The following is a 24,979-nucleotide window of genomic DNA, read 5'->3' on the forward strand; positions in this document are numbered from 1 at the left end:
AGGTAGTCTAAAGACACACCAACGTATTCACACAGGAGTGAAACCTTTCATCTGTGGCCAGTGTGGGGCAGCTTTCACTACATCATGGATGCCGCCTTTTTCACAGCTGTCTGGGGGACTTGTGTGAATCGTGCAGATCCGATAATTTTTTTTTTTTTAGGGGGTGGGGGGGGGGGGGTGTTGTTGTAATGTCTGATTATAATTTCATCAAAGTTCAGCCCCGAATCTCTCTGGACTGACATAGAGACCAATAAAAGAAGCGGGAGAGTATTTATTTTATGTTTGCATCGGTAAAGTTTAATGTTCCTGTTGCATTTGAATGCACCGCACAGTTCGTATGACCCCACGTGGGGAGTACCTCAACAGCCAGGTGAACTGCAGGCGCACGATTTTTACGTTATTTTCTGACCTTAACCAGAGAAATAAAGCGCAGATACTTGTGAAAAGGACAGAAAAAGGAGAAAAATCCCGAGTTACACCGATTGGAAGTCCGGAGACAAGTACGTCGGTAAGACGAGTCAGTTATCAAAATAAAGGCTTGTTAACGCTTACCGTCGTCTATGCTAATGCTAGCTCTGTGTCTAACAGGCTAAAGCTGGGCATACACTGTGCGATTTTTGGCCCGATGTCGACAAGATTTTCACTCGTGCAACTATTTTGGAGATCGGGCCGAGTTTTGGCTCAATCGTGCGTCTCGCATCGTGTAGTATACATGGGGTAACGACAAACAATTAAGCCCTCCCGACCACCTCCCGATCGATCGGATGAAAATCAAACTTGTTTGAAATCCTGGTCGCCCCTCGTGAGGCTCTCGCACAGTTGAAGCAGCTGGACGAGCCGATTGACCTCATCCTGTCACACTACGCATGCGCGCACATAGGTACGGAAGATAAAAATGTCAACAGAAGAAGAAAAAGACAACAGAACAGCATGGCAGCGACCGGCGACCGAGTCCGACGTGTCGTGTGGTGTGAGCAGCCAGATCGCATCAGACCATCGGATCGTACAGTGTAAGAACAGGAATCGTGAGCTGTGACATTTTATCCCTTGCGATTCACTCGTACAGTATGAGCAGCAGCTGAATACCGCGATTGAAAAAACCGCACAGTGTATGCCCAGCTTAACACTTACCTGTCACCTGTAGAGCCGCTTTAAGCTCCGATATCGGCGTAATTTGAAATACAGAGAGCAACGGTGAGAAACTTGTCTTTTTAGCTGCTCTGAGGCTATTTTTCTGTTGTTTCTCGGTGTGCTAAAGAAAGTTGTGGTGATATAAAAGTCTATGAGAGTGAACTGAGGTTGTTAATGGTGTGATATTTTGGAACTTGTGTGTATTGAGTCATATTCAAAATGTCAGACTTTTTCAAAAAAATTGAAAAAAAGGGGACATGCCAAATGTTTCCAGCGTTGTCTCAGTATTCTTTACTTTTAAGAATTTCCAAGGAACTGGGACAGTGTATTTTCATATAAAGAACATTTTTGTGTGAATAGGGTGAGCCCTGGATGGCAGAGGTGGTGGCAAAATGTAATTATATGATAATTCCTGCGGGGGCGTGGGCTTCGATAATCTCACTCCTTTTTGACCATACCTCTGTTTGCACCCCTGGAAGCCTTGCCTTTGTTCAGATTAAAAATCTTCTTTGTGGATTACCACCTTCTCTTGTCAGGACTTTAGTTCTGAATGTTCTGTGGGGAGCACATGTTTGAAGAACCATTGAAAGTGCTTTATAATTTGTTGGGATTGCTTTAACTGGGGACGGATCTCCCGACGTTCAAGACAAACATGGCATCAATTGTGAGTTGATGGACAGAACAAAATGCAGTCTGTTTGAAAGTAGAAACATGTTTATTCTGTTATACGGAGCATATTTGTTTTGTTTAAAGTTAAGATTCACAAAGTAGCTTTGCACCAGCTGTGGGTATTTATGGAAACATCTGAAGAAGCAATATATCATTTCAGTTTGATGTGAAGTCGAGCTTTACACTCGTCTGTATTTCATTGTTCTGCATTTCATTAAAGGGCAGATGTTAACTTTTCTCATGCTTTTCATCTTCTTGCTACACAGATATTTTTGAAGAAAATGTGTGTTTGGTTACGAGGGAAAGTTGACCCTTATCATCTTCCCCAAAGACCCAGAAATCTTTAACGCAGTCTGAAAAAGGTTTGGAGTTGTTCCCTGTACTTCCCAGACAGCTGTATGATGCTCATGACTGAAGCTGAAAGTTAAGGCTGTTCCAACACTAAAAGGGCACGAGGCTCAACTTCAAGCTGTGAAACTCTTTCAAATGTCTGTTGTGTTGGAATCAGATGTGTGAACGCATTTTAGTCCAAACGTCATGGCTGCACTGAGGGAAAAGGCAGCTGAGCAGGCTAACGCCACTTTGAATTGAACCGTTTAACACGAGAAAACTGAACTGATCTGTTTGTTGCTTCTACAACTGCTCAGTTACTCACACAATCAGGTACTGAGCAGATTTACCAAACAGACATTCTGCTGTAATCTCAGATGCTCTCAGTCGCGCTGCTCACGTTGTTTTTTAGTCCACAACTCTTCTTCTTCTTCTTCTTCTGCCCCGACGGCTGCACAACTTACCCAGAACACCTGGTGGCAGAGTGTGCACACGACACCCTTGTACTTTATTGGATTGTATCTACAAACTGAAACGCTGATCATTTAAACCTGCTTCAGGCTGTTTCTGTTCCCTTTAGTTTTAAGCTGACTGTGTTTGGCGTACCCTGAACATTTCAGTGGAAAATGTTCAGCACAGACTTGGAGCTGTATTGTGTTCTTGTGGTATCTACGTCCCCACAGCTATTATGTCCTGAAGAGTTTCTTAGAAAGCGCTTTCTGTCGCTCACAGTGGGAGGATTAATAAGTATTGTTGAGTTGAATTCAACTGAACTCATTTACAAAACTGATTTTGTTTGATTCATTGAAATGTTGATAAAACTTTAGCATAAAATCACATTCACCTAGTTAATGATAAAGTTTCCCGTCTCATGGCCTCCCCGTCCCAACGAGATGCTGTAAGGTGTGGTTGAGGTGCAGCTTTGAGCTTTCTTTCTGAGGCAGAAACTGAAGTGTTTTACCTTCTGTCAGTGTGAGGTCCCAGCCTGGAGCCCTGAGGCGCCCCTGAGTGTGAGAGTCTTTCCCCTCGCCATCCTGGACACATGCCTAAAGTCTCTGAAGGATAGGTGGAGGCTCTAAGTTATGGGGAAATGTCTTCATTTGTAACATTCAGTCACTTAAAACAAAAGAAACTCCTTAAGGCTAAAATAACTTTAATGATTACAAATCAGTGGAGGTCTGCTCGGGGCCCAAATGCTAATTACTCCTTTCAACAGCGGCATTCCTCATCAACTGTGACAAACGGGCATTTGTAAAGTCATTAATACAAATGTAGGAGGATCTCCGGGTGAGAAGGAGCAGGAACAACGAGCGCACAAAGACAAAAGGTGATGGAGCAGAGCTGATGACCTCCAGGTGAACTCTGAGGGATGGCAGAGAAGATTAGCGTAGAACAGTTAGCATAGAACAGCGCAGCATAGCATAGAAGGGCAGATAGTATAGCATTGAAGAGGAGCGTAAGGGCCAAGTGGAAGGGAAAGGTATATAGAAAAATACCTCAATGTAAGATCAAGTATTTAAACCATAACGTAAGTAAAAAAAAAAAAACGTATGAAAAAAGGTGAACATTTATGAGACCCTGTGAACAATGGAACCCTATTATCCCAATAGTGTAGTTTCCAGTGAACTAACTCAGTTAATCCACCAGTGTACAAAGTAATAATAACCCTGTAAAAGTGAATTACATGTACTCAAAATACGCTGACCTCAGGGTTAGAGCTCTGGGGTCCGTTTCACAAAGCAGGTTCAACCAACTCTGAGTCTATTCCTGATCTCTGAGTTGATCTACTCTGAGATAGAAAACTCAGAGTTTTCGGTTCCAGAAAACGCTGATTTGAGTGAGGTTCACCTTGAGTTTTGCGTGTGCGCCACAACTTTAAAAAGCCAGCATCAATGGAGCCCCGATTCGACGAGTCACCATGGCAACAGGGAAGAGGAGGGGCTACGTTTTTCACCAACCTCGAATTGGAAATCTTAATGCGCTCATACGGCGAGTTTCAATACGTTTTTAGAAATAAGTGCAACACCGCTGCAGTAGCAAACGTGTAACTTTAAATGTATTCCTTTGCAATCACAATAATATTACAGGGAAAACTGCTTGAATGGTAGCCCATTCATTTATTTCATTTAGGTGCAATCTCGCGGGGGAGAAGCGCACTCTGCATCAGTTCAAGATGAAATATAAAAACATTGTTCAAACAGGTGAGACCTCGGCATGGAGGTACCTCATTTTGATCATGTTTTACACTGTAAAGTAAATATTAAGTGGCTATTTGACTGTGCAGTTATTTTATCCCCAACATAATGCTGTTTTCACACACATAAAATATGTCTTCTCATCTATATCATGTTCTGTTAAATGCTTATGCCTATTTAAACTAACACAGACTTCTACTGAGCCAACAGAAAGAAGGCAGATGCCCGTAAAACGGGTGGTGCCCAGCACCGCCACCTCTATAAGAAGGCCAGTGGCTGAGGGAGTCCACCCCCAAGACACGAGTGCCTTTATAAAAATATAATAGGCCTATATATGTCTTTTTTAAGCCTATTCATACAAATATTTATTTGTCATTTATGTCTTTTTTTTCTTTTGTCCCAACAAAATTCTGATGGTGCCGCTCAAAAAGATAATTGTCTGTAAATGCTAAAACATCTATGTGGGTCTGATAACCATCTCCCGATGAATATTTAATTCTCTTCATCCACGGGATCGTTGTCAAAAGGACATGTTGGTGAAAAAAGTCGCCTCCTACTGTGCCTAATGGACTTCTAGAAGTAGAAGAACTCGCTCTGCTGACTGAATGAATGAGGAAATCAGGTGGCGTGTGTGGCTGAAAGAGGGCGGAGACAGAGAGAAACTCGAGGTTTCTTGAATAAAACCTGGTCCCGACCAGGTTAGGTTCAGAGCAGAGCATGTGAACGGAGCGGAGCGTGGAGCGGACGGTGGAGCGGAGCGGTGAAATATGGTGAGAGCGGAGAGCGGTTTTCAGTTCAAAACCCGGAGCGAGGATTTCGCTCCGCTCCAGTTCGCTCCGATGCGCTCACAACGTCAATTAAAAATGTCGGATTATAAAATTTGTAAAATAACATTTTTGATTTAATGTAGTCTAGTGTAATAAATTAATAATTAAATAGGAAACGCGGGGCAACATGAATGGAGCTAGATGTTACGTTCACAGCTGGGGACAAACAGCCACGCGGGCCTTGTCACCCGTAGTAAATGTGGAAGTGAGCAATTCAAGTCGAGGGCGCAACGGTGTGTTCTATGTGTGGCGGAGCTAGCATTAGCTGCAGAGAGAGTGCGGATAATAAACAGGGAAACACCCGAACTGTAGGGCCTACAAACGCTATCGATCGTGGATTGTGTATTTCGTCTGGAGTTTTGGGACACGGGAACGCTCGGAACAGGTCAGGTACCGTGAAGGCATATTCCCCTTTCTGATTGTCTGAATTAAGCTGACTGCTCAGGTGCTAGTTCTAACCGTGACCCTCGTTTCCTCTGCTTTGCTTCCGTTTCTGCTGATGCTCTCGCGGCCACACACACACACACACACACACACACACGCACACACACGCCTCTCCCTCCTCCTGCCTAACCCAGCCTGGGGTCTCTCTTTGCTGTGTCGTGTGATGCATATTTAAGCTGAGTAATCTGGTGGGCTTCGTCCTGACGTGGTAGTTTTCTACCTGGCGCCCAACATTTTCTAAACATTATTTTTTGTACGTCAGAGTGGCGATAATTTAACAGCCAGTTAAATAAGACAATACACCGGTCACATCATTAAATCAAACGCCGTGTGTCCCAGGGCCCTGTCATAATTACATGAAGTAAAAATCTCAGAAAATTCCTTCTCCTGAAAATTTGAGCGAGCGTGGAGCGATTTCGCCTGAGCAGCAGGAAAATTAAGGTGAGCGCGGAGCGAGTTTTGAGCGGAGCGTCCTGGCACAACTTTGAGCGGGGAGCGAATGAGCGAACATCCTCCTGAGCGGGGAGCGGGAATTGCGCTGCGCTCTGTTCACATGCTCTGGTTCAGAGAGTCTGTTACTACGGTAACTGACCGAGAACTTAAGTTACCTCTCTTTATGAAACGGAAAACTCAGAGTTTTCACTAAACCTGCTTCGTGAAACGGACCTCTGATCTGAGATGTTTCACTCTCACATCAACAACCAGGAAGCTGCTTCACTCTGATCCAGAGACAAACTCACACTCACCTGCTTCAACAACTTCCAGCCTGATGGTGCTGCTGGGATCAGATATCTTCTCATCATTTATTCCTCTCTGGACGACTCGACACTCATATGTTCCTCTGTCCTCAGTCGTCACATCCTTCAGAATCAGAGACACGTCTCCATCCTTCATCTGTCTGTCCTGCAGATCCACCCGCTTCTTAAAAGATGGATGCTGGCCTTCTGATAAAGATCACCATCTCTGTATAAAAGAACATGTTCTTTACACCAATCAGTTCTGCTCCAGTCTACAACTAATTTCAGGATCAGCTTTTATCAGAGGATTAAAGGGACATTACAAAGCTGAACCAGGTGCAAACAGTTGTCTGCTTATAGAGTGAGAACAATGATCCGAGTTCTACAGTGAACGCTGAGCTCTGAAGCCTGCCTGCACCCAGAGGAACCAACGCGGTTCAGTAGAAGAAAGCAAAGCTTTGATAAAAGGGGCCATCCTGGCTGTCTCTGAGGAAAAGAACCATCAGAACCAACATCTGTCCCGACTCATGGACACCTGTCAGCGTGTCACCTCATTTAGGAGCCACAAAATCAAGAATCTAAAATGCAAAAGACATCAGAGCTCTGCACGCCGCCCGTCGTGCCGGTGAGTCGGGCTCAGTGGGCGTGTTGCTTTAAGAAAAAAGTCACGTGACCGACAGCTGAAAAGGACAGTTTTTATTCTGAAGAGGGAACTGTCCAGTTTCCTGTTCGTCTCTCGGACATACAGGTGTCAGAAAGCAAAGATATAACTGCTGATGATTCTTCAAAGCGCGCGTCGAGTCGCGTGTTGATGACGTTTTCAGGCACACGTGAGCCCCAGCGAACCAGCAGCGTTCAAGGCCTGGCGCATATTTCCACATACAAAAGCCGGCGACACGCCAAAGATCTCCTGTAGAAACATCTTGTGGTTAGAGCCTGATGGAGCGAGCTGATTGTTCATGGAGCCAGAGAGAGGTGACTTTCTCCGGTCTGCGAGCTTTTTGAGCTGAACTCTAAAATAATAACAATAATAAATAGAAATAGAAAATAAATACTTTATTAATCCCATAGGGAAGAACACAGAATGAATAACATATATATTAAATATTATAAATAAAATGATTTTTATTATTATTATAATGGTGGACGGCACCAGCTGCTTTACATTTATTGCCCACTTGATGGCGCAGTTGAGCAACTGAAGCGCCATGAAGCTCATTTGTGAACAACTCAAAGCTTCATGAGGCTTCATCTGGTCTTCACTGCTGCTGACCACCACACCACCGAGGCCATGTTGTCTGGTGAAAAGCTGAGTGCGTCGTCTTCAGCGTCCAACGGGAAGTGAAAGGAAGCACAGCAAAATGTTTCCATCTTTAAATCCACAGCATTCCGCTTTTTCTGTATTTTCTCTGACATTTTCTCAGATTTTTGTTGCTAAGACAGAAAATTCTCCTTCTGCTGTTAAAAGTTGTCTTTAGTGACACTAAACTGCTGCTAACACCAGTATTTTCATCACCGCAGCATCTGCATCCAAACTGAATCTCTTGCTCCATCAAAGGTAGCTAGAAACCTTTTTTTAATATATTTTTTGCAGGTGTTAAGCATCTTTGAGTGTCCAAAATATTTATTATTATTATTATTATTAATAAACGTGTATTCTGTATTAAAACAGATGGAGTTAAAACACAAACTTCATGGAACATTTCTGGTTTATACGGCTCCTGATTTACATGAGAAAATATTTCATTTCTTGATATTTCAACTAAAACAAATCTATGGAATTAAAACTTCTCCAGGTTCAGATCTCAGCTGCTCTCGAGGGAATCGTGAACATAAATAACAGGAAAGACACTGAATTCTGTCAGACAGAAATACATTCATGAGGCCAGATTGGCACATTTGTTGTTTATGAAAATATCAAAGAAGTCAAAATGTTTAAAAAGTGAAGGTAAACTGGTTCAGTGAGAGGCTGCTGGCCTCAAACTGGTCCCAGCAGCTGGACATCAGTGGTTGGACTGGTGGACTACCTCAGTGAAGAGTAGAGGACATCTGGCTCTGCTGGAGACTCTGAAAACAAACACACACAGTTCCAGCTGCAGGAAACACAACTCCAGGAGAAAGGATTGGTGAGACACTTCTTCAGAGTCAGTGAAGGCAGTCAGCTGCTCCAGTTTAAGAAGCAGAAGGAAGAGCAGCACAGGAGCTCCCAGAGTCTGCTGGGAGTGTGTGTTTCTGCCTCCTGAAGAGAAGAACTGCCACAGCAAAGCAGCTGTTTGTAACAGTGAACTGAAGCAGCTGCAGCTTTACTCTGTGCTGCAGCAGAGGCAGAGGTGGACCTGCACCTGCAGCGTGTTAAAGGCCTAAAAGCACTTTGGAAGCTTATAGAACGGCCTCAGTTCCCCAGTGAAAAGGGCTTCAGCCGGATGAAAGAGTACAAATGTTCCAAAGCATAGAGATAACCCATTCAGAGTTTTAGCAGCTGATACACACGGAGATCATGGAGACACATATACTTAGATATGAGATCAATAAGTGCTGCCAGCACACTGCACAGGACCCAAACTCTGAATGCTGAGCTGGAGTCAGGTTGGGTTATCTGAGCATAGAGGCTGGAAGCAGGGGGAACAGCTGACCTGCTTCTGTCCAGAGTTGGGAATAAAGAGCAGCTGTACCTCTGGTCCTGTTGGATCTGATGACTGTTTGTCCAGAAGTGAGGTGGTCTGTCCTGACTGCAGAGTAGACTGCAGCTGGATGGCTTTCTGCAACATGAAATACATCCAGATTATATCCCTGCAGGTAAAACTTTAACATCACTGCTGCTGGGGAAAACATTAGATTTTCCTCCTGCAGCAGGATGAAGAAGACGTGATAAGACGTGCTGGTCCCACTCTGTATTACAGCAGAACCAGAGAACAATAACTGACAACAGCTGATGTTTCCTGTTTGATTTTTATTTGGGTAAAAAGAATAATGTGTTCACCTAAATGATTCATTCATTCATCTTCTTTGCCTCCTTTATCCATTGAAGGTGGCCTGGAGTCTATCCCAGCTGCCTCTGGGCAGGAGGTGAGGTGCACCCTGGACATGGGACCAGCTGACCTAATCTGCAGGTTAAGGATGCTGGGAGGACCCGGAGAGAACACAAGGGGGAACATGCTATAACTGAGGGAAACAATCCTTTAGAAGTCTTTGTTTTTGTGATGTTTATTTCTGCCACCAGGGGGCGAAGTGAGCCCACACATTTCCCTGACACCTGAGACACCGGAGAGGACAAAGGTCTGTGTCCAGCTGCTGTTTCCCTCTTTGTCAGGTCCTTGTTCTTCCATCCATGGAACCAAGCAGAATGAAACTTTCTCAGCAGAATAAACCAGCAGCAGCACATGAATAAAAGCCTAAAAAATAAAATAAAAACTGATCAGATCTCCTCGTGTTTTAATGATTCATCACTGATATCCATCCTCTTATTGATTTACACATGAACACAGTCTGACATCTGAACACTGACATCTCCAGTATTTGGGTTAGTTAAGCCCGATAACCAGCAGATAACCATCAGATAACCTTCAGATAACCAGTAGCATATAACCAGCAGATAACCTGCAGATAACCTGCAGATAACCTGCAGATAACCAGCAGATACCAGTCCAGTACCATAGTCAAGCCTCTTTTGGGGAAATGTGGAGTGAAACACTTGATTTATATCAACAAAGTAACATTGACACGACTCAGCGAAAACCAACGAGGCCGAGACAGACAACGAAGGCGCTTCAGGATACTGTCGTCCACCACACCTTGGGACAGCATGTAGTTCCAGATAGCAAACACACGTTTTGTGTCTCTGTGTACTATCCGGTTCTGGATAACATGATTGGAGATCAAACTGATTAAATTCAGTTTATATACATCTGCCATTTGTTGCCACCCCTCGCCACCCCATAAATATTTTTCTAGATTTTATAAATATTTTTATATTTATAAAATATATTTTATAAATATTTTTCTAGCTTTGGGACCCTGCCGAATCCCAAAGCAGTTTATTGCCCCTCTGAGCGATGCCTCTGCTGCTTTGTGCTGCTTTCTTGGCACTTTTTACCTGAGACTGATGACCACAGACACTATCTTTTAGTCCAACATGTTTCCTGTGAAGCAGCTTTGCTCATCAACTGTCTCTGCTTTGTTCAGCTGCTTGGTGTTCTGTCTCATGCTCTGTATCCCAATAAAGTCTCCGACTCGTTGGTTTCAAACTTTGAAGACTGAGAAAAATTGAGTGGAACCTGGAAAAGGCCTGAACTCAGTCCCTATGAAAAGAAAATGAAAAGAGAAAGTTTAGGATTCAACCTTTCAGTGTGTAGTTGTCTTATCCACCAGTGACCTCACATTTCCCCTGATGATCGAGGGAAGAAATGCTTTAAACTTCCTCCTCCTTTTCCTCCAGTTTGTTCCTGCTCTGCATCCTAGACGTCTCCTCTTCAGCTCATCCAGATTTGGGGTATTTTTCCAGCCATTTCTTGGGCTTTTGTGAAGCTCAGTTAGCTGCACCAACAGGTGAACAACTTTTCCGTTGCTACGGTTACACATCATAACAGATGTGAAAAACTACCAGAGTGACCAGCAGAGGTCCTTCCAGCAGCATCCACACCAGCTCAGAAACATGTTTCAGAAGTCTCTGTTTTCACAGAGAAAATCTGAAGAAGATGCAAATAATTCTGGAATAATGGTGCTGACCTGGTTCGCTTCCACCTGAACCCAAAACATTTCATCTGGAGCCAAAAGCTTCCATCCAATATGTATCATCAATCTACATTTATAAATAACTAAAGCTGACATATGAGTTTATCGTTTTATTTTTTGAACTAGAATTATATTACGGTGGAATTCTGCAGTTAAAGAAAGAGGAAAACCTCCAGAAGAAGAAGAAGAAGAAGAGTTGTGGACTAAAACAACATGAGCAGCGCGACTGAGAGCATCTGAGATTACAGCAGAATGTCTGTTTGGTAAATCTGCTCAGTACCTGATTGTGTGAGTAACTGAGCAGTTGTAGAAGCAACAAACAGATCAGTTCAGTTTTCTCGTGTTAAACGGTTCAATTCAAAGTAGCGTTAGCCTGCTTACAGTGCACAGTGAAAATGAGTACACCCCTGTTGAAAAGTAACATTTTGAACAATATTTTAATACACACACAAGTTATTCCCAAAACGTGCATAGAGTAAGTTTAATACAACATCTGTTCAGCTTACAACAGAAAAGAAAGGTCAATAATATAACTTAAATGACATATTTGTCCATTTTTGTGAAATTATGCTGGTGCAAAAGTGAGTACACCCCTATGTTAAACTCCCTGAGAATGGGCCGTGTTGGCCCGAAATGTCATGAAATGAAAAGGCATTAAAAGGGAGGTCATCGTTGTGCGTTTCATCCTTGCCTTACATTGAAATTTTACATTTTGAGTCTGCACCAGGCTAAAAGAGACGTGTGTGAGATTTGACTGAAATCCTATGGAGAGTATCATGATCTGCTTCAGTAGTCACAGTACATGTTGACAAGCATGTTTCTTTTGGTGAAATTCAGCTTCCTACTGTTGATGGCATCCATACAGCCCCAAACCATGTCACTCCCACTACTATGCTTGACTTTAAGCATGGGGCACTTTTCTTTGTACAAATCACTTTTTACCACCACACATGCTTGACACCATCGAAAGCAAATTTGTTCATCTTGGTGTCAAAATGTTACTTTTCAACAGGGGTGTACTCATTTTCACTGTGCACTGTAGCTGCCTTTTCCCTCAGTGCAGCCATGACGTTTGGACTACAATGCGTTCACACATCTGATTCCAACTAGGGCTGAACGATATGGACAAAAGTTCATATCTCGATATTCATGCCAGCTATCTCGATATCGATACGATACGATATGACTACGGGTTCGGTGAAAACCAAGCATTTTTCAGAAAAATAAAAACATCATAAAACAAAAGAGTGCAGTTTTATTGATTAGAACTCACTGCCATCAAGCATAGTTTGCTTGGGCCTCTTAAGGGATGACTGAGAGGTCCCCGATGTTTCTTTCAATGTCAAATACTCATCGTGCAGCACACGGTGGTGTTTTTTCAAGTGGTGAAACAAGTTGGTTGTGTTCCCTTGCTTCGTTGCAATTTTCGCCAAGCATGACCTGCACAACACCTCGCTCTGGTCGACATCATCCTTTCTAAATCCAAAATACCTCCAAATAATGGAGGATGATTTATGTTTTGGCACAAAATTAGATTCTGCACTGCCACCGGCCGAATTATCGTCCGCGCGAATTTCAGCTGGTGGGCAGGAAGCTTGACTACAGCATAGTAACAACATGGAGAATATGGAGATCATCTTAACATGTTGAATGCCGAGCTGTGAATGTTGGCATTCATGTTTTGATAAAATGCCGAGATCCATATATCCAAATGCTGACATTGTGTCTTTGTTAGCCTAATGCACAAGGCAGAGAGAGAGCGAGCGATTCTGTTGTCAAGAACTTGGAAGCTAATGTGCTCTGTTAGCACTTAGTGGATACTACTGAAACGTGAAGATTGTGACAAATTTGTTTTGTTTAGATCAACCACTCTCAGAGATCGCATGAAACAACGATGACGTTGACTTAGCTTTGTGTTTTGGTAACCCAGCTTGACCGTCGGAGCCCAGTCCACTGACTCAGTAGCTAACAACGCGTTGGGGCAGCCTTCAAAACAAAGCCCAAACGTAGCCCGTATTACATTACTGTTGATTGGCATTTAACAACATAATACTTTACTGCACTACTACAAAACAGTTAGATTTCGCACATACCTTTGACGAAGTGGTCACCGCAGACACGAGCATTTGCAGATTCAGCCCCTCCAGTCTGTAAACGTAGGTTAACTATCCACTTTTTGCGGCGTTGTTCTGTGAGTTTTTTTCCATTTCTCACCTCTATGGGCGATTACCTTCGGTACTCGATAGTAACCCTTTCCCTTCTCTCGGTTAGACCGATTGCTACATCCAAAAACGGCACAAAACTGAGGTATTTTGGGCAAAAAGTGGCAGACAAAACACAGTGTTTTCAATGGGCTCCAGCTCAGGTTGCCCACCACCTGGGTTCGCGCGCTTAGAAAAATACGGAAGTGACGTCAAGTGAAACCCTCCTATTCCCCATGAACGTGTGTGGCTGTGTGCGTCTCAGTCTACTTTTCCCTCACTCCCACCCTCCTATGTTTGTCATTGGTTGGCTACAGCTGTCGATCCACAGCAAGCGTGAAATAAGCTTTGTGGTTGGCTGGCGGTGGGGTGCGTTCAAGCGCAATCTTAAAAGTAATGTTTATGGTGACTACCGGAGCTTTATAAGCAGGGCGAGCGCGGGGGAAATATATCGTTTATATCGTTGCTTTTTCGAAATTACTTTCTTGAATGTTCATATCTCGATATAGATACGATAACGATATATCGTTCAGCCCTAATTCCAACACAACAGACATTTGAAAGAGTTTCACAGCTTGAAGTTGAGCCTCGTGCCCTTTTAGTGTTGGAACGGCCTTAACTTTCAGCTTCAGTCATGAGCATCATACAGCTGTCTGGGAAGTACAGGGAACAACTCCAAACCTTTTTCAGACTGCGTTAAAGATTTCTAGGTCTTTGGGGAAGATGATAAGGGTCAACTTTCCCTCGTAACCAAACACAGATTTTCTTCAAAAATATCTGTGTAGCAAGAACATGAAAAGCATGAGAAAAGTTAACATCTGACCTTTAATGAAATGCAGAACAATGAAATACAGACGAGTGTAAAGCTCGACTTCACATCAAACTGAAATGATATATTGCTTCTTCAGATGTTTACATAAATACCCACAGCTGGTGCAAAGCTACTTTGTGGATCTTAACTTTAAACAAAACAAATATGTTCAGTATAACAGAATAAACATGTTTCTACTTTCAAACAGACTGCATTTTGTTCTGTCCATCAACTCACAATTGATGCCATGTTTGTCTTGAACGTCAGGAGATCCGTCCCCAGTTAAAGCAATCCCAACAAATTATAAAGCACTTTCAATGGTTCTTCAAACATGTGCTCCCCACAGAACATTCAGAACTAAAGTCCTGACAAGAGAAGGTGGTAATCCACAAAGAAGATTTTTAATCTGAACAAAGGCAAGGCTTCTGATTGGTGGTTCCTGTTGCTGCTCCCAGGTGAATGTTTGCTTATCTGCCGTAAAAATTGTTGTTGATTTAAGCCAATCATTTCTCTGCAGTGTGACTACGTTGGTGTCTCTTTAGACCACCTAATTGAGTGAAAGCTGCCCCACACTGAACACAGATGAAAGGTTTCTCTCCTGAGTGAATACGTTGGTGTGTCTTTAGATTAGATATATGAGTGAAAGCTGCCCCACACTGAACACAGATGAAAGGTTTCTCTCCTGTGTGAATACGTTGGTGTGTCTTTAGATTACCTAATTCAGTGAAAGCTGCCCCACACTGACCACAGCTGAAAGGCTTCTCTCCTGTGTGAATACGTTGGTGTATCTTTAGACTACCTAATGTAGTGAAAGCTGCCCCACACTGACCACATCTGAAAGGTTTCTCTCCTGAGTGAATACGTTGGTGTCTCTTTAGATTAGCTAATGTAGTGAAAGCTGCCCCACACTGACCACAGATGAAAGGTTTCTCTCCTGTGTGAATACGTTGGTGTGTCTTTAGATTACCTAATTCAGTGAAAGCTGCCCCACACTGACCACAGCTGTATGGCTTCTCTCCAGTATGAATTATCTGATGATACCTCAGATTTGATCGTTTGATAACTTTCCCACAGTCCTTACAGCAGTGCCATCCGGATCCCTCTTGGGCTCTATGTTTCTGCAATGACAGAGAGGAAGAAGACTTAGATCCTTTTGAAGTTCACACAAAAGATTTCTCTAAGCTAACCTACGCTAACCAACATATTCTAACTGTACCTGGACAGACCGAACCACACAGGTCTCAATATCTCAGCTCAAACGTGAACGCTGAGGGTGCGTTTATAAGTGCCCTCAGCTATCAGCACTGTGCTCTGATGTGTTCTGCACACGTTCAGCTTTTTAAGCAGTAAACTCTGCAGCTCAGAGAGAGGAGATGAAACCAGGAAACACTTTGCTGTTTTTAACCAGGAAAAACACAAACTGAGCAAATGAAACATTTATTAAGTGGCTCTAATATTGATATACTTGGAATATGTGAAAGTTGGTTGACACATTCATCATCATCTACAGCAGCTACCAGCATTCCAGGATATAATGTATTTAGAAAGGCTAGAGAAGCAGGGCGAGGTGGGGGAGTATTAATCTGGAGGACCGACAAGAATAACTAATATGTCAAATACAACAATTGATCTAATATTTACTAATAATCCTGAAAGAATCTCTAAGAAAGAATCTATTATCTGGCCTGTCAGATCACAATTTTATCTTGTGCTCATGGAAAATGGAAGCATTTAATGGCATCCACCAGAGGTCACCAGTTCTACTTCATACCCAAAAGCCAACAACAATTCCTGAATGAGGAAATCCAAAATCTAGAAGGTCTAATATTCTGGAAAATAACGACATTGAGGCTAGCTCAGATAACTTTATTAAAAAAGTCAATGATATTATAACGATTCACAAATAAAAAAGGTAAATCCAAGCAACATAGAAATAATCTGCCCTGGTTGAACAATGAAATGATAAAATTAATGAAAAATAGAGATAAAGTCTTAAGGATGACCCATAAGGTGAAAGCAGATTCTATATTGAGGCCATAAATGGGCAAATGGTAATTAAAAGCTAATATGGAACAATCTAAATGAGTTATCTCTCCATCTTAGTGATCTACAGCTCCAGGTAAATGATGAGCTAACTGACAATCTGGAGATTACTGTGAGTTATCAATAGATTTTTCATTGGCTCAGTTGAGGAACTTGCGAAGTCCTTTAAATGCTCACATATTTCATCTCTAAAAAGGCCAGAGATTCATTTGGTCTTACTAGTGACCTTTTAAAGACCAATAAACAGGCTCTTGCTGACCCAGTTGCACATCTTGTAAATCTATCCATAAAACAAGGAACGGTACCATCGACATGGAAGATTGCTCGGGTCACCCCCGTCTTTAAGGCCGACAAAATCTATCGACCCATAAGTATTTTACCTAGAATTTCCAAAGTAGCGGAGATATGGGTTACCACAGAACTGACTGAACACTGAAATAATGGCCATGCCACTCTTCATCCAATGCAGTTTGGATTTAGGAAATTCCATTCAGCAGAGACAGCTGCCTGTTATTTCCTAGAAAACTTAAAGGACAAGACCGTTTTTTTTTTTACATTGGGCCCTTGATTTCACATTATAACATGATGTTCTACTCACCCCTGCTTGTTGTTGGTAATTTGGAGCTGTTCCGAAGATATTCGAGAGGCGTCTGGCTGCTCTCTTGAGATATTTGGCCATGAAACGGTTTCCTATAGGCAACGTTATACAGGCACAAACTATGCTGTTAATAATTTATTAATTACTGTACACTAGCACTGATAACGTGGATGTGCGTCGCTTACTTAAAAAAATACGGGTTACTGTAATTTTGAATTTTAGCCGAATGAATAAATAGGCAGCAGGTCTGTGGGCTGTCTGTGGTAGTAGCGCGACGATGACGTCAGTAACACCCACTTTACGACAAAAATGATTTGCCATCTTCATACCTCACTTCTTCTGCTGGAGTACCACAGGGCTCAATATTGGGTCCTGTTTTATTCAGCCTAAATGTCAATAACTTACTACATGTCTGTAGAAATATAAAGATGCAACCATATGCTGACGACACTGTATTATACTGTCATGCCAATTCAATTCAAGAAGGTGCTGCAATTCTCTCAGGAGCCACGGTGCCAGTGTCCCATTGGCTCCAAAACTGTTGTTTACATTTGAATAAAAAAAATAAACAGTCTGTATGTTTTACTCCCGGCAGCCAACAGAGGGACAGCAAGTACCTCGGGGTAATCTTTGATTCTAATCATAATTTTAAGCAACACGTTAAAAAAGTCACAAATACAATTAAATTTAACTTATCAAATTTCAAACACGAGACCCTTCCTGACTATGGAGTCAGCGAAGACTTCTACGCATGCAGTGATACTTCCTCGTGTTTCTTACTGTTATACAACATGGTCACATACATCAGAGTGCAAAATCTTGGACTTTGATAGCTATCAGCTGTTTTTGGATGTCTGTCTCATCTTTAAGGTTTCCAAAGGATTAGCCCCTCCACTATTACAGGATTTCATAAAGACAGAATCCTCTAGAGTAAACACCAGGGGCCTCATGTACAAAAACTTGCACGGATTTCCTACTGAAACATGGTGTACGCTCAAACCCAAATTACCTCCAATGTCAGATGTATGAATCTGTGCGCACGCATCAATCCAGGCACATTTAGTTTGTACATCCCAATCAACGTGGAATTGAGCGCACATGTCGGAGCACCCGACTCCTCCCTGTCCACGTCCCTACTTAAATAAACAAATCATATTTAAATGAGCCCTGAACCTGCGACTCCCCTCTCTGTACGATTAGAAAATAAAGAAAAAAGAATGAGTAAGACGGGAAAAATGAGAACTTTACGGAAAGCGAGATGTTGGTGCTACAGTGGAAACCGCTTATAGTGGTCACGGATATAGTAATCAACCGCTTATATAGATCAAAAGGCTTGGGACGGAATCATTTCTATACAAATGCTGTTTAAATAATTTGTTTATAGTGATCAAGAAATCCGCTTATAATGTTCATTTTTGGCCATTTTATCAATGTAAACATGTCCAAAAATAATTTTAAAACTACGTGTAGCTATTTTATTTTTTTACTCCCTTGATTCCTTTCTGGACGTCTGCTTCTGCCTCGCTAGCTAACGTAACGAGTTGACACCGGGCAGCAAGCGCGCGAATCATGGCTGGAAAAAGGAAGTCATGGAGGAGCATGTGTCCGAGGATGGGTGCTGGAGAGCGGATTGAATGCGCGTGTGACCGCTGGAAGCTCCAGGCTGGTTCTTGTAAGATGGGAGGCCGGTGTTCATTCGATTTCTCCTACTTGTCGAGAATTGCTACTTCGTGGCTTTGCGCATGTGTCGAGCCGATTTTCTAAGTTTCGTTTTCACGCCAAGTAGCACAAATTGACAGAACACCGGCACGGAGGAGCATAGATCCGAGCAGGGGTGCTGAAAGGCGGATTGAATTCAAACTTTTTTTTCTGACTTGTAAGAAAAAAAATGCACCGGCGGCACAGCAGAGAATAAGTTACGTACTGTATTTGAGTTAGCCTACAGTATGTCTGCGCACTGCGCAGTACTGTAATTAAACTTGCATGATAATAAAATTCAGTAAATGCTGAAGCTATCCGTTTCATTTAATTTTTCTCATTGAAAAACGATACAAATGGCATTTAGATGATATTCTGCATAAAATAATAAGTGAAATACCTGTACTGTAATACAAATTCGGTTTTAGTAATCAATCGCTTATAGTGTTCAAATTGGCTCTGGACCAACGTGATCACTATAAGCGGTTTCCACTGTACTTTCTGAAGTGGAGTTCTGCAAAAATGTGTTCTTTGTCACGCTGTCCTCCGACATAAGCAGCAAACGCAAGAGGAGTGGGTGGGAGAGCCTGAGGCTGTCAATGCTGGGGGGTCTGAGAAGCCTCACAAGCAGAGGTGAAGAAGAAGTGGTCCCACATTAAGGTGGAGGTGAAGAAGAACTGGTGCCACATTAAGGTGGAGGTGAAGAAGAAGTGGTCCCACATTAAGGTGGAGGTGAAGAAGAAGTGTTCCCACATTAAAGGCGGGGTAGGGGATCTTTTTCTGGAACATTTTTTTACATATTGCTTGAAATACTCTTCACACCCCCATTGCAACCAATTAATTAAAAGTTTTGACACAAATATGAAAAGTTTTAGTGGCCTCTAGAACGTACAATCTAGGAAAAACACTATCCAATCATACTGAACGGACCGTTCACAATGATTGGATACTGATGCGTCTATCAAACTGCAATCTGCTCCTCCCTCCCCCTCCTTCTCCCTGTGCGCGTACCCTGCTCTGTGAACGTCCAGAAGCTTGGCAGGAAGCTAAACTAGAGCCAGCTTGGCTAGCACCTAGCATTATTAAACGTATAGTTAGCATAAACTAAATACTAAATACTAAATAAGGCATTGATCGATGCTTGCTGTCAGAACAGCGCTCGTGCACCTTCGTGCTCGTGCGCGTTCATGTACTCTAGAGGCGTGCCTTCGGGGGAAAAGTGAAGAAAAGGGTTGGGACTTTTTACCTGTGTATTTTTAAAATGCAGCTTCGCTGGACTCAACATCCAGGATCTCCTACCCTACCTTTAAGGTGGAGGTGAAGAAGAAGTGGTCCCACATTAGCCGCTTTCGGACAGAGTAGTTATAGGAACGCAGTTGTCAGAACTGTCCTACTCGAATTTCGTTCTGATAACTGTCCTTCTGTTTCAGTCTACATTCGCACATGAGTCGGGACCTGATAGGGACTGATGCGCCGCGCGCAGCCGTCTGCTTCAGTGACGTGTTAGCCAGTTAGCCGTTTAGCGCTACATTCAAACACAAAACAAAACGGTAAAAGTAAGGAGAGTAGAAAAAACACCACCAAGAAGCTAATATGGAGAGCGGGGAGGCCACCGTGTTTATGGTCTGCATGATGGTGATATTAATCATGGACAATCACATCAGGCGTCTAATATCGAGGCTGGAAGAGCTCACAGAGAGAGTCAGGAGACGATACTTTTTCATTTCATGAAGGAAGAAAGGAGAGCAAAGCGCTGCAGACAAATGAGACCAGTGTAAGTTTAACTTATTAAACACCCGCAGGTTGTGTGTGTGTCTATGAGGAAACATTTCAGCCGTGATAGCATGACATGGGGCGTAGCTACCGACCACCACACACCTCCGTTAGATTCGTTCTATAAGAACCATGAAAAGACCCGACCTCGGAGAAGGAGCTAAATAGTTATAGGAACTAAGGGAGAAAGCCCCGAGTTCCTGTATGTCCGAACACGGGAGAAAACGGCCCCGCGGATTAAAAGGTTATTAGAACGAAAGCGGCTATAAAGGTGGAGGTGAAGAAGAAGTGGTCCCACATTAAGGTGGAGGTGAAGAAGAAGTGGTCCAACATTAAGGTGGAGGTGAAGAAGAAGTGGTGCCACATTAAGGTGGAGGTGACGAAGAATTGGTCCAACATTAAGGTGGAGGTGAGGAAGAAGTGTTCCCACATTAAGGTGGATGTGAAGCAGAGACTGGCTGCCCACCGCTGCAGTGTGGCCAAAACAGGCGGGTGGGTGGGGGGGTGACCGACTGTTTGAACAGAGAGTCGGGGCAACAATGGGTGACACTGCTCTCTCTGGGGTGGTGGGAGCACATGTGGGTGACTGATTACCCCCAAGCTAAATACCGATGTTTCTGTGTAACTCACAACAACGTGTTCATACAGTAACGTGCAGAAGTGCGCCGGGAAAAGGTGAGGCTGATTAAGACATTTCACACTTTACGCAGAGGGTTATTAACATATGCCCACAGAGACGATCAGGGGCTTGTTAGAAAGATCTTAAACTGAAGTTTAACCAGCAAAAAACAGCAAGAAACTAACTTTAACCACCGACTGATGCTGTGAAGACGAGATAGAAATTGGGGGCGCACATGCTCAATGCATGTCACGGGGAATAAGATTTGGACAATTACACAAATAAAGTTACTCAACAAGAAGCCAACCATCACACACAGTGCCACCCTGTAAGTCTGTTCCCAATGATGCTGTTACTCAGAATGTATGAATCGTGCGTTGAACCAGGCCACCTCGCCACAATGTTGGTTAATCACATATGATCTGTACATCGATTGAATTAAAATGTTTCCTGTTAACATACAAATTCATCATGTGATGGCGCTTTTATAGCAATGTGTGCAGTCGATAGTTCCGATTACAAAACAGGCTCTCGCTTCAAATTGAGCTTTAATGTTGGCCTGTTGGTAATTTGATATACGTGGCTGAGATGCGGATAATTCTATCCCACACGGCCGGCATGGCTCGGCTCAGGGTAGACTGGCACAGTCCCAATCGGTTGGCCAGCTCCCTCTGGAATGCCCCGGTTGCTATAGGAACCCCAGTGTGAACATCACCTGTGGAATGCTCCGGTTGCTATAGGAACCCCAGTCTGCACATCACCTGTGGAATGCTCCGGTTGCTATAGGAACCCCAGTGTGAACATCACCTGTGGAATGCTCCGGTTGCTATAGGAACCCCAGTCTGCATATCACCTGTGGAATGCTCCGGTTGCTATAGGAACCCCAGTCTGCACATCACCTGTGGAATGCTCCGGCTGCTATAGGAACCCCAGTGTGCACATCACCTGTGGGCACAGGCAGCGCATGGCTCCTCGCTGTGTTGCTCCAACGCCGGGCGCAGCTCTGCGCACAGTTCCAGGAGGATTGCCCTCGGGAACCTAAAGCGGCTGATGAGCCAGTCGCCATCATGTTCACACACGCTCTCTTTGAATTGCACCATTTGCAAAGTCTTCTAATACTGCTAAAGCAGCCATTAGCCCCTTTCACACTGCAACCCGCTACCTTAGCGGGTCCAAATTGCACCTTCGACCCGCATCGAGCAATGTGAACGCTTGGCGTGTTTAGGTGACCCGTGTCGCCTGAAGCCGAGTTCAGTGGGCGTTGCCTAGTGGCAGAGCGTCACACGAAACACATAAAATGCTGGGCGTGTACAATGACGTAGGCACAAGCCATGCGTCGGAGGTAGTGTTACATACACCTGTCTGCATCAAATTTTTCAAACAAACGATGGCGGGACACCTTGAGATATTGTTTATGCAATTGTATATGCAGTTCATGGATGCGTGGGAAACCGCGCTCTCCCATCTTTCTCGCCAGCCCTTCCAGCAGAGGTCCATCTTTCACCGTCCCCGAAATGTGGCGGTAAATAACGTCCTCTGCTCGGAGGCTGAGGAGCTCGCGGACCTCCTTGTCTCCCCAGTTGGCCATATAAAAAAATGTCTCCAACTTGATGTAGGCTAAAACAGAGTAAAACTTGTCCTCACCTGTCGCTGTTGTTCTGAATCAGCTGTCCATTCTGTCTTTTAAACTCCTCACGTCACGCCCACGTCCGACCCGTGTCGATTGTGTTCACATCAAACTCGGCTCGGCAAAAAGACTAGGGTCCGACGCGGGTCGAAAGGCGAGTCGAGTTGACGCGGCAGCCCGGATCGGCAGTGTGAACGCAACAGTGGACACGCTAAATTCACGAATTAAACGCGGGTTATTCGGCAGTGTGAAAGGGGCTATAGTTTTTAAATGGTATGCATTGCACCACTTTGCGCTGCTTTTATATCCACTCGTGTAACTGCAGATACATGGGTGTGTTAATTGTTGATTAGTATTAATTGTTCATGTGTCTTAGATGTGCACATCACTGTCTGAGGACTAATTGTTTTCTCATTTATTTGTTATAACAGTTTCCCAACAACACCTCTGAGTGTCGCCAAAGAATCAACAGCTGCAGAAAAGTGCGTACGCCAGCCTTGAAGTTGGTGTGAGGCACCGCACATTTCTACAATCTTTTCGTTCTTGATACATCTGATCGTTGACGTGAAAAGGTGCGTACGCACCCTTTGTACATGAGGCCCCAGAGCACTAGAGGAGACTGATGTGCAATGATGCAGGACTAAGTTTGGCCAAATGGTGGAGTCCATCAGAGGAACAGTGCTGGAACACACTGCCAACTCGTGTTAGAAACTGGGACAATTCCACCACCTTTAAAAAGACCCTTAAACAGTGGTTGAAAACAGCCAGAGCTGCTGTCATGGGTCACCTCTCCGTCTTTTCCCTTTTGTGTACAGACTCTTAACTTTGATGTGAATCTTTCTAAAGATTTTCTGTTTGTTTGTTCTTTAGTTTTTTGTCATGGTGTATTGTCTGTATGTTTTTATGATACCTGCCTGAGGACAACGGATGAAATTTAGCAACTGTGCTAACTCCGGCATATTTACATGGATGCTTTGCTGATATGTTGATTAATGTGCAGAGTCCTAACCAAATAAATAAGAAATAAAATAAAAACCTCCTCCACACTGACCTGTGGCCCGGTGGACCCAGAGGATGAGCTGGCTCTGTTCCTGGTGGAGGGGTTCTGCTCCTGGTTCTGCTCCTGCTTCAGCTCCTGGTTCTGCTCCTGCTTCAGCTCCTGGTTCTGCTCCTGGTTCTGCTCCTGGTTCTGCTCCCTCTTCAGCTCCTGGTTCTGCTCCTGCTTCAGCTCCTGCTTCAGCTCCTGCTTCAGCTCCTGCTTCAGCTCCTGGTTCTGCTCCTGCTTCAGCTCCTGGTTCTGCTCCTGGTTCTGCTCCTGGTTCTGCTCCTGGTTCTGCTCCTGGTTCTGCTCCTGGTTCTGCTCCATTCTGGTCCAACTGATGGACTCTGCAACTGTCAGCACATCCGATAAGATCCAGCTGTGGCGTGCAGCGTGTTAAACCACACCCACTTTTCTTCTTCTCTTGATAACCTTTCTGCACAGTTTTTAACCATCCAGTCACATTCCATTAAGGGGAGACACGGCAGGCAAAAACAGTGATTTTTCAGATGTGTTCTTTAGACCTGCTATAAAGAAAACGTTGAAAACATGAATTAAAATGTTTATTTTATTACATTTTGTTTACTCGCGGCAGTACGTTTCGCCCGAATTTATCAAAAAGTTAGCATTCCAACGCGCCATGCCGAGCTTCGTCTATTTACTGAAGTCTGTCATGACCGGTATCGTTGGAAAGCTCTGAGTCTCCTGCACAATAATATGTCACCCAAATAACGGCACTTCCTTTCTATCAGTAACCAATCGTGGATGTCTAAAGGGGGATTTACAGCTAATGACAGAATCTCATTGGCTGCTGCTCGTTTCTGCTAACGTGATTCGCTCAGACGCATCACGTGGTGGACTCTGACACTTCTGTGTTTAGCTTTCGCTGAATCTCCGAAAATGCCCCGTAACACCGCAACTTTCACAGAAGAGAAAGCAACAATTGCGCTTTGCAAGATGCAATAAAAGAAAATGACGGAGTTAATGACAGTGCCTGTGCGACACAGCAGTGGCACCGTCATAAGTCATACATGTCGCACGTCTCAATGAATTGATATGCCATCTTTTATTTGTTTGAGCTTGTATTATTTATTATTATGATTATTTTATTCAATAGTAGTATTACTAAGGGCCTGAGCATTTATTCTGTTTTTGAGCAAATACAAATGTATTGAATTCTCCTATTTAAATCTTTAAATGCCGTTTTCTCAAAATCAGTTTTTTGTATTTCTTCAGTATCAATATCTCAGCCTATGGAGAACCTACTAACACCAAACTTTCCAGATATACACTTAGCAGTATTCTGAAGATATTTACAGAAGGATTTGTTGATAAATCATTCATGGCCTGATTTATCTGACATTATAATGAAAAAGAATGGCAAAAATCGATGTTTTTTAGACTATGGACAGTACATTTTTATTTCCTTGGAAATCAAAGCAGATATCCCAAAAACCCTCCAATTCTTTTTTTCATTTTGTGTGTAAACAAAATGAAAAAATTATT

General features: G+C 43.4%; 1 protein-coding gene and 1 long non-coding RNA gene across 2 annotated transcripts in view; one reads left to right on the forward strand and one right to left on the reverse strand.

The window, feature by feature from the left end:
- Positions 1 to 1,496, forward strand: part of LOC142368721 (uncharacterized) — a 42,587-nt gene extending 41,091 nt beyond the window's left edge. The window contains exon 12 of the mRNA XM_075450910.1: positions 1,492 to 1,496. Coding sequence (XP_075307025.1) covers positions 1,492 to 1,496 — 5 coding nt within the window. The remainder of the gene's footprint in view (positions 1 to 1,491) is intronic.
- Positions 1,497 to 8,318: 6,822 nt separating this feature from the next.
- On the reverse strand, positions 8,319 to 9,651 carry LOC142369319 (uncharacterized). The gene is made up of 3 exons (XR_012767581.1): positions 9,314 to 9,651; positions 9,006 to 9,092; positions 8,319 to 8,400 (listed from the first exon to the last, which is right to left on the reverse strand). It is a non-coding gene; the product is annotated as an uncharacterized LOC142369319 (long non-coding RNA).
- Positions 9,652 to 24,979: the final 15,328 nt, after the last annotated feature.

The sequence above is a fragment of the Odontesthes bonariensis genome, chromosome 19, assembly GCF_027942865.1.
Source record: "Odontesthes bonariensis isolate fOdoBon6 chromosome 19, fOdoBon6.hap1, whole genome shotgun sequence".
NCBI classification, from domain to species: domain Eukaryota; kingdom Metazoa; phylum Chordata; class Actinopteri; order Atheriniformes; family Atherinopsidae; genus Odontesthes; species Odontesthes bonariensis.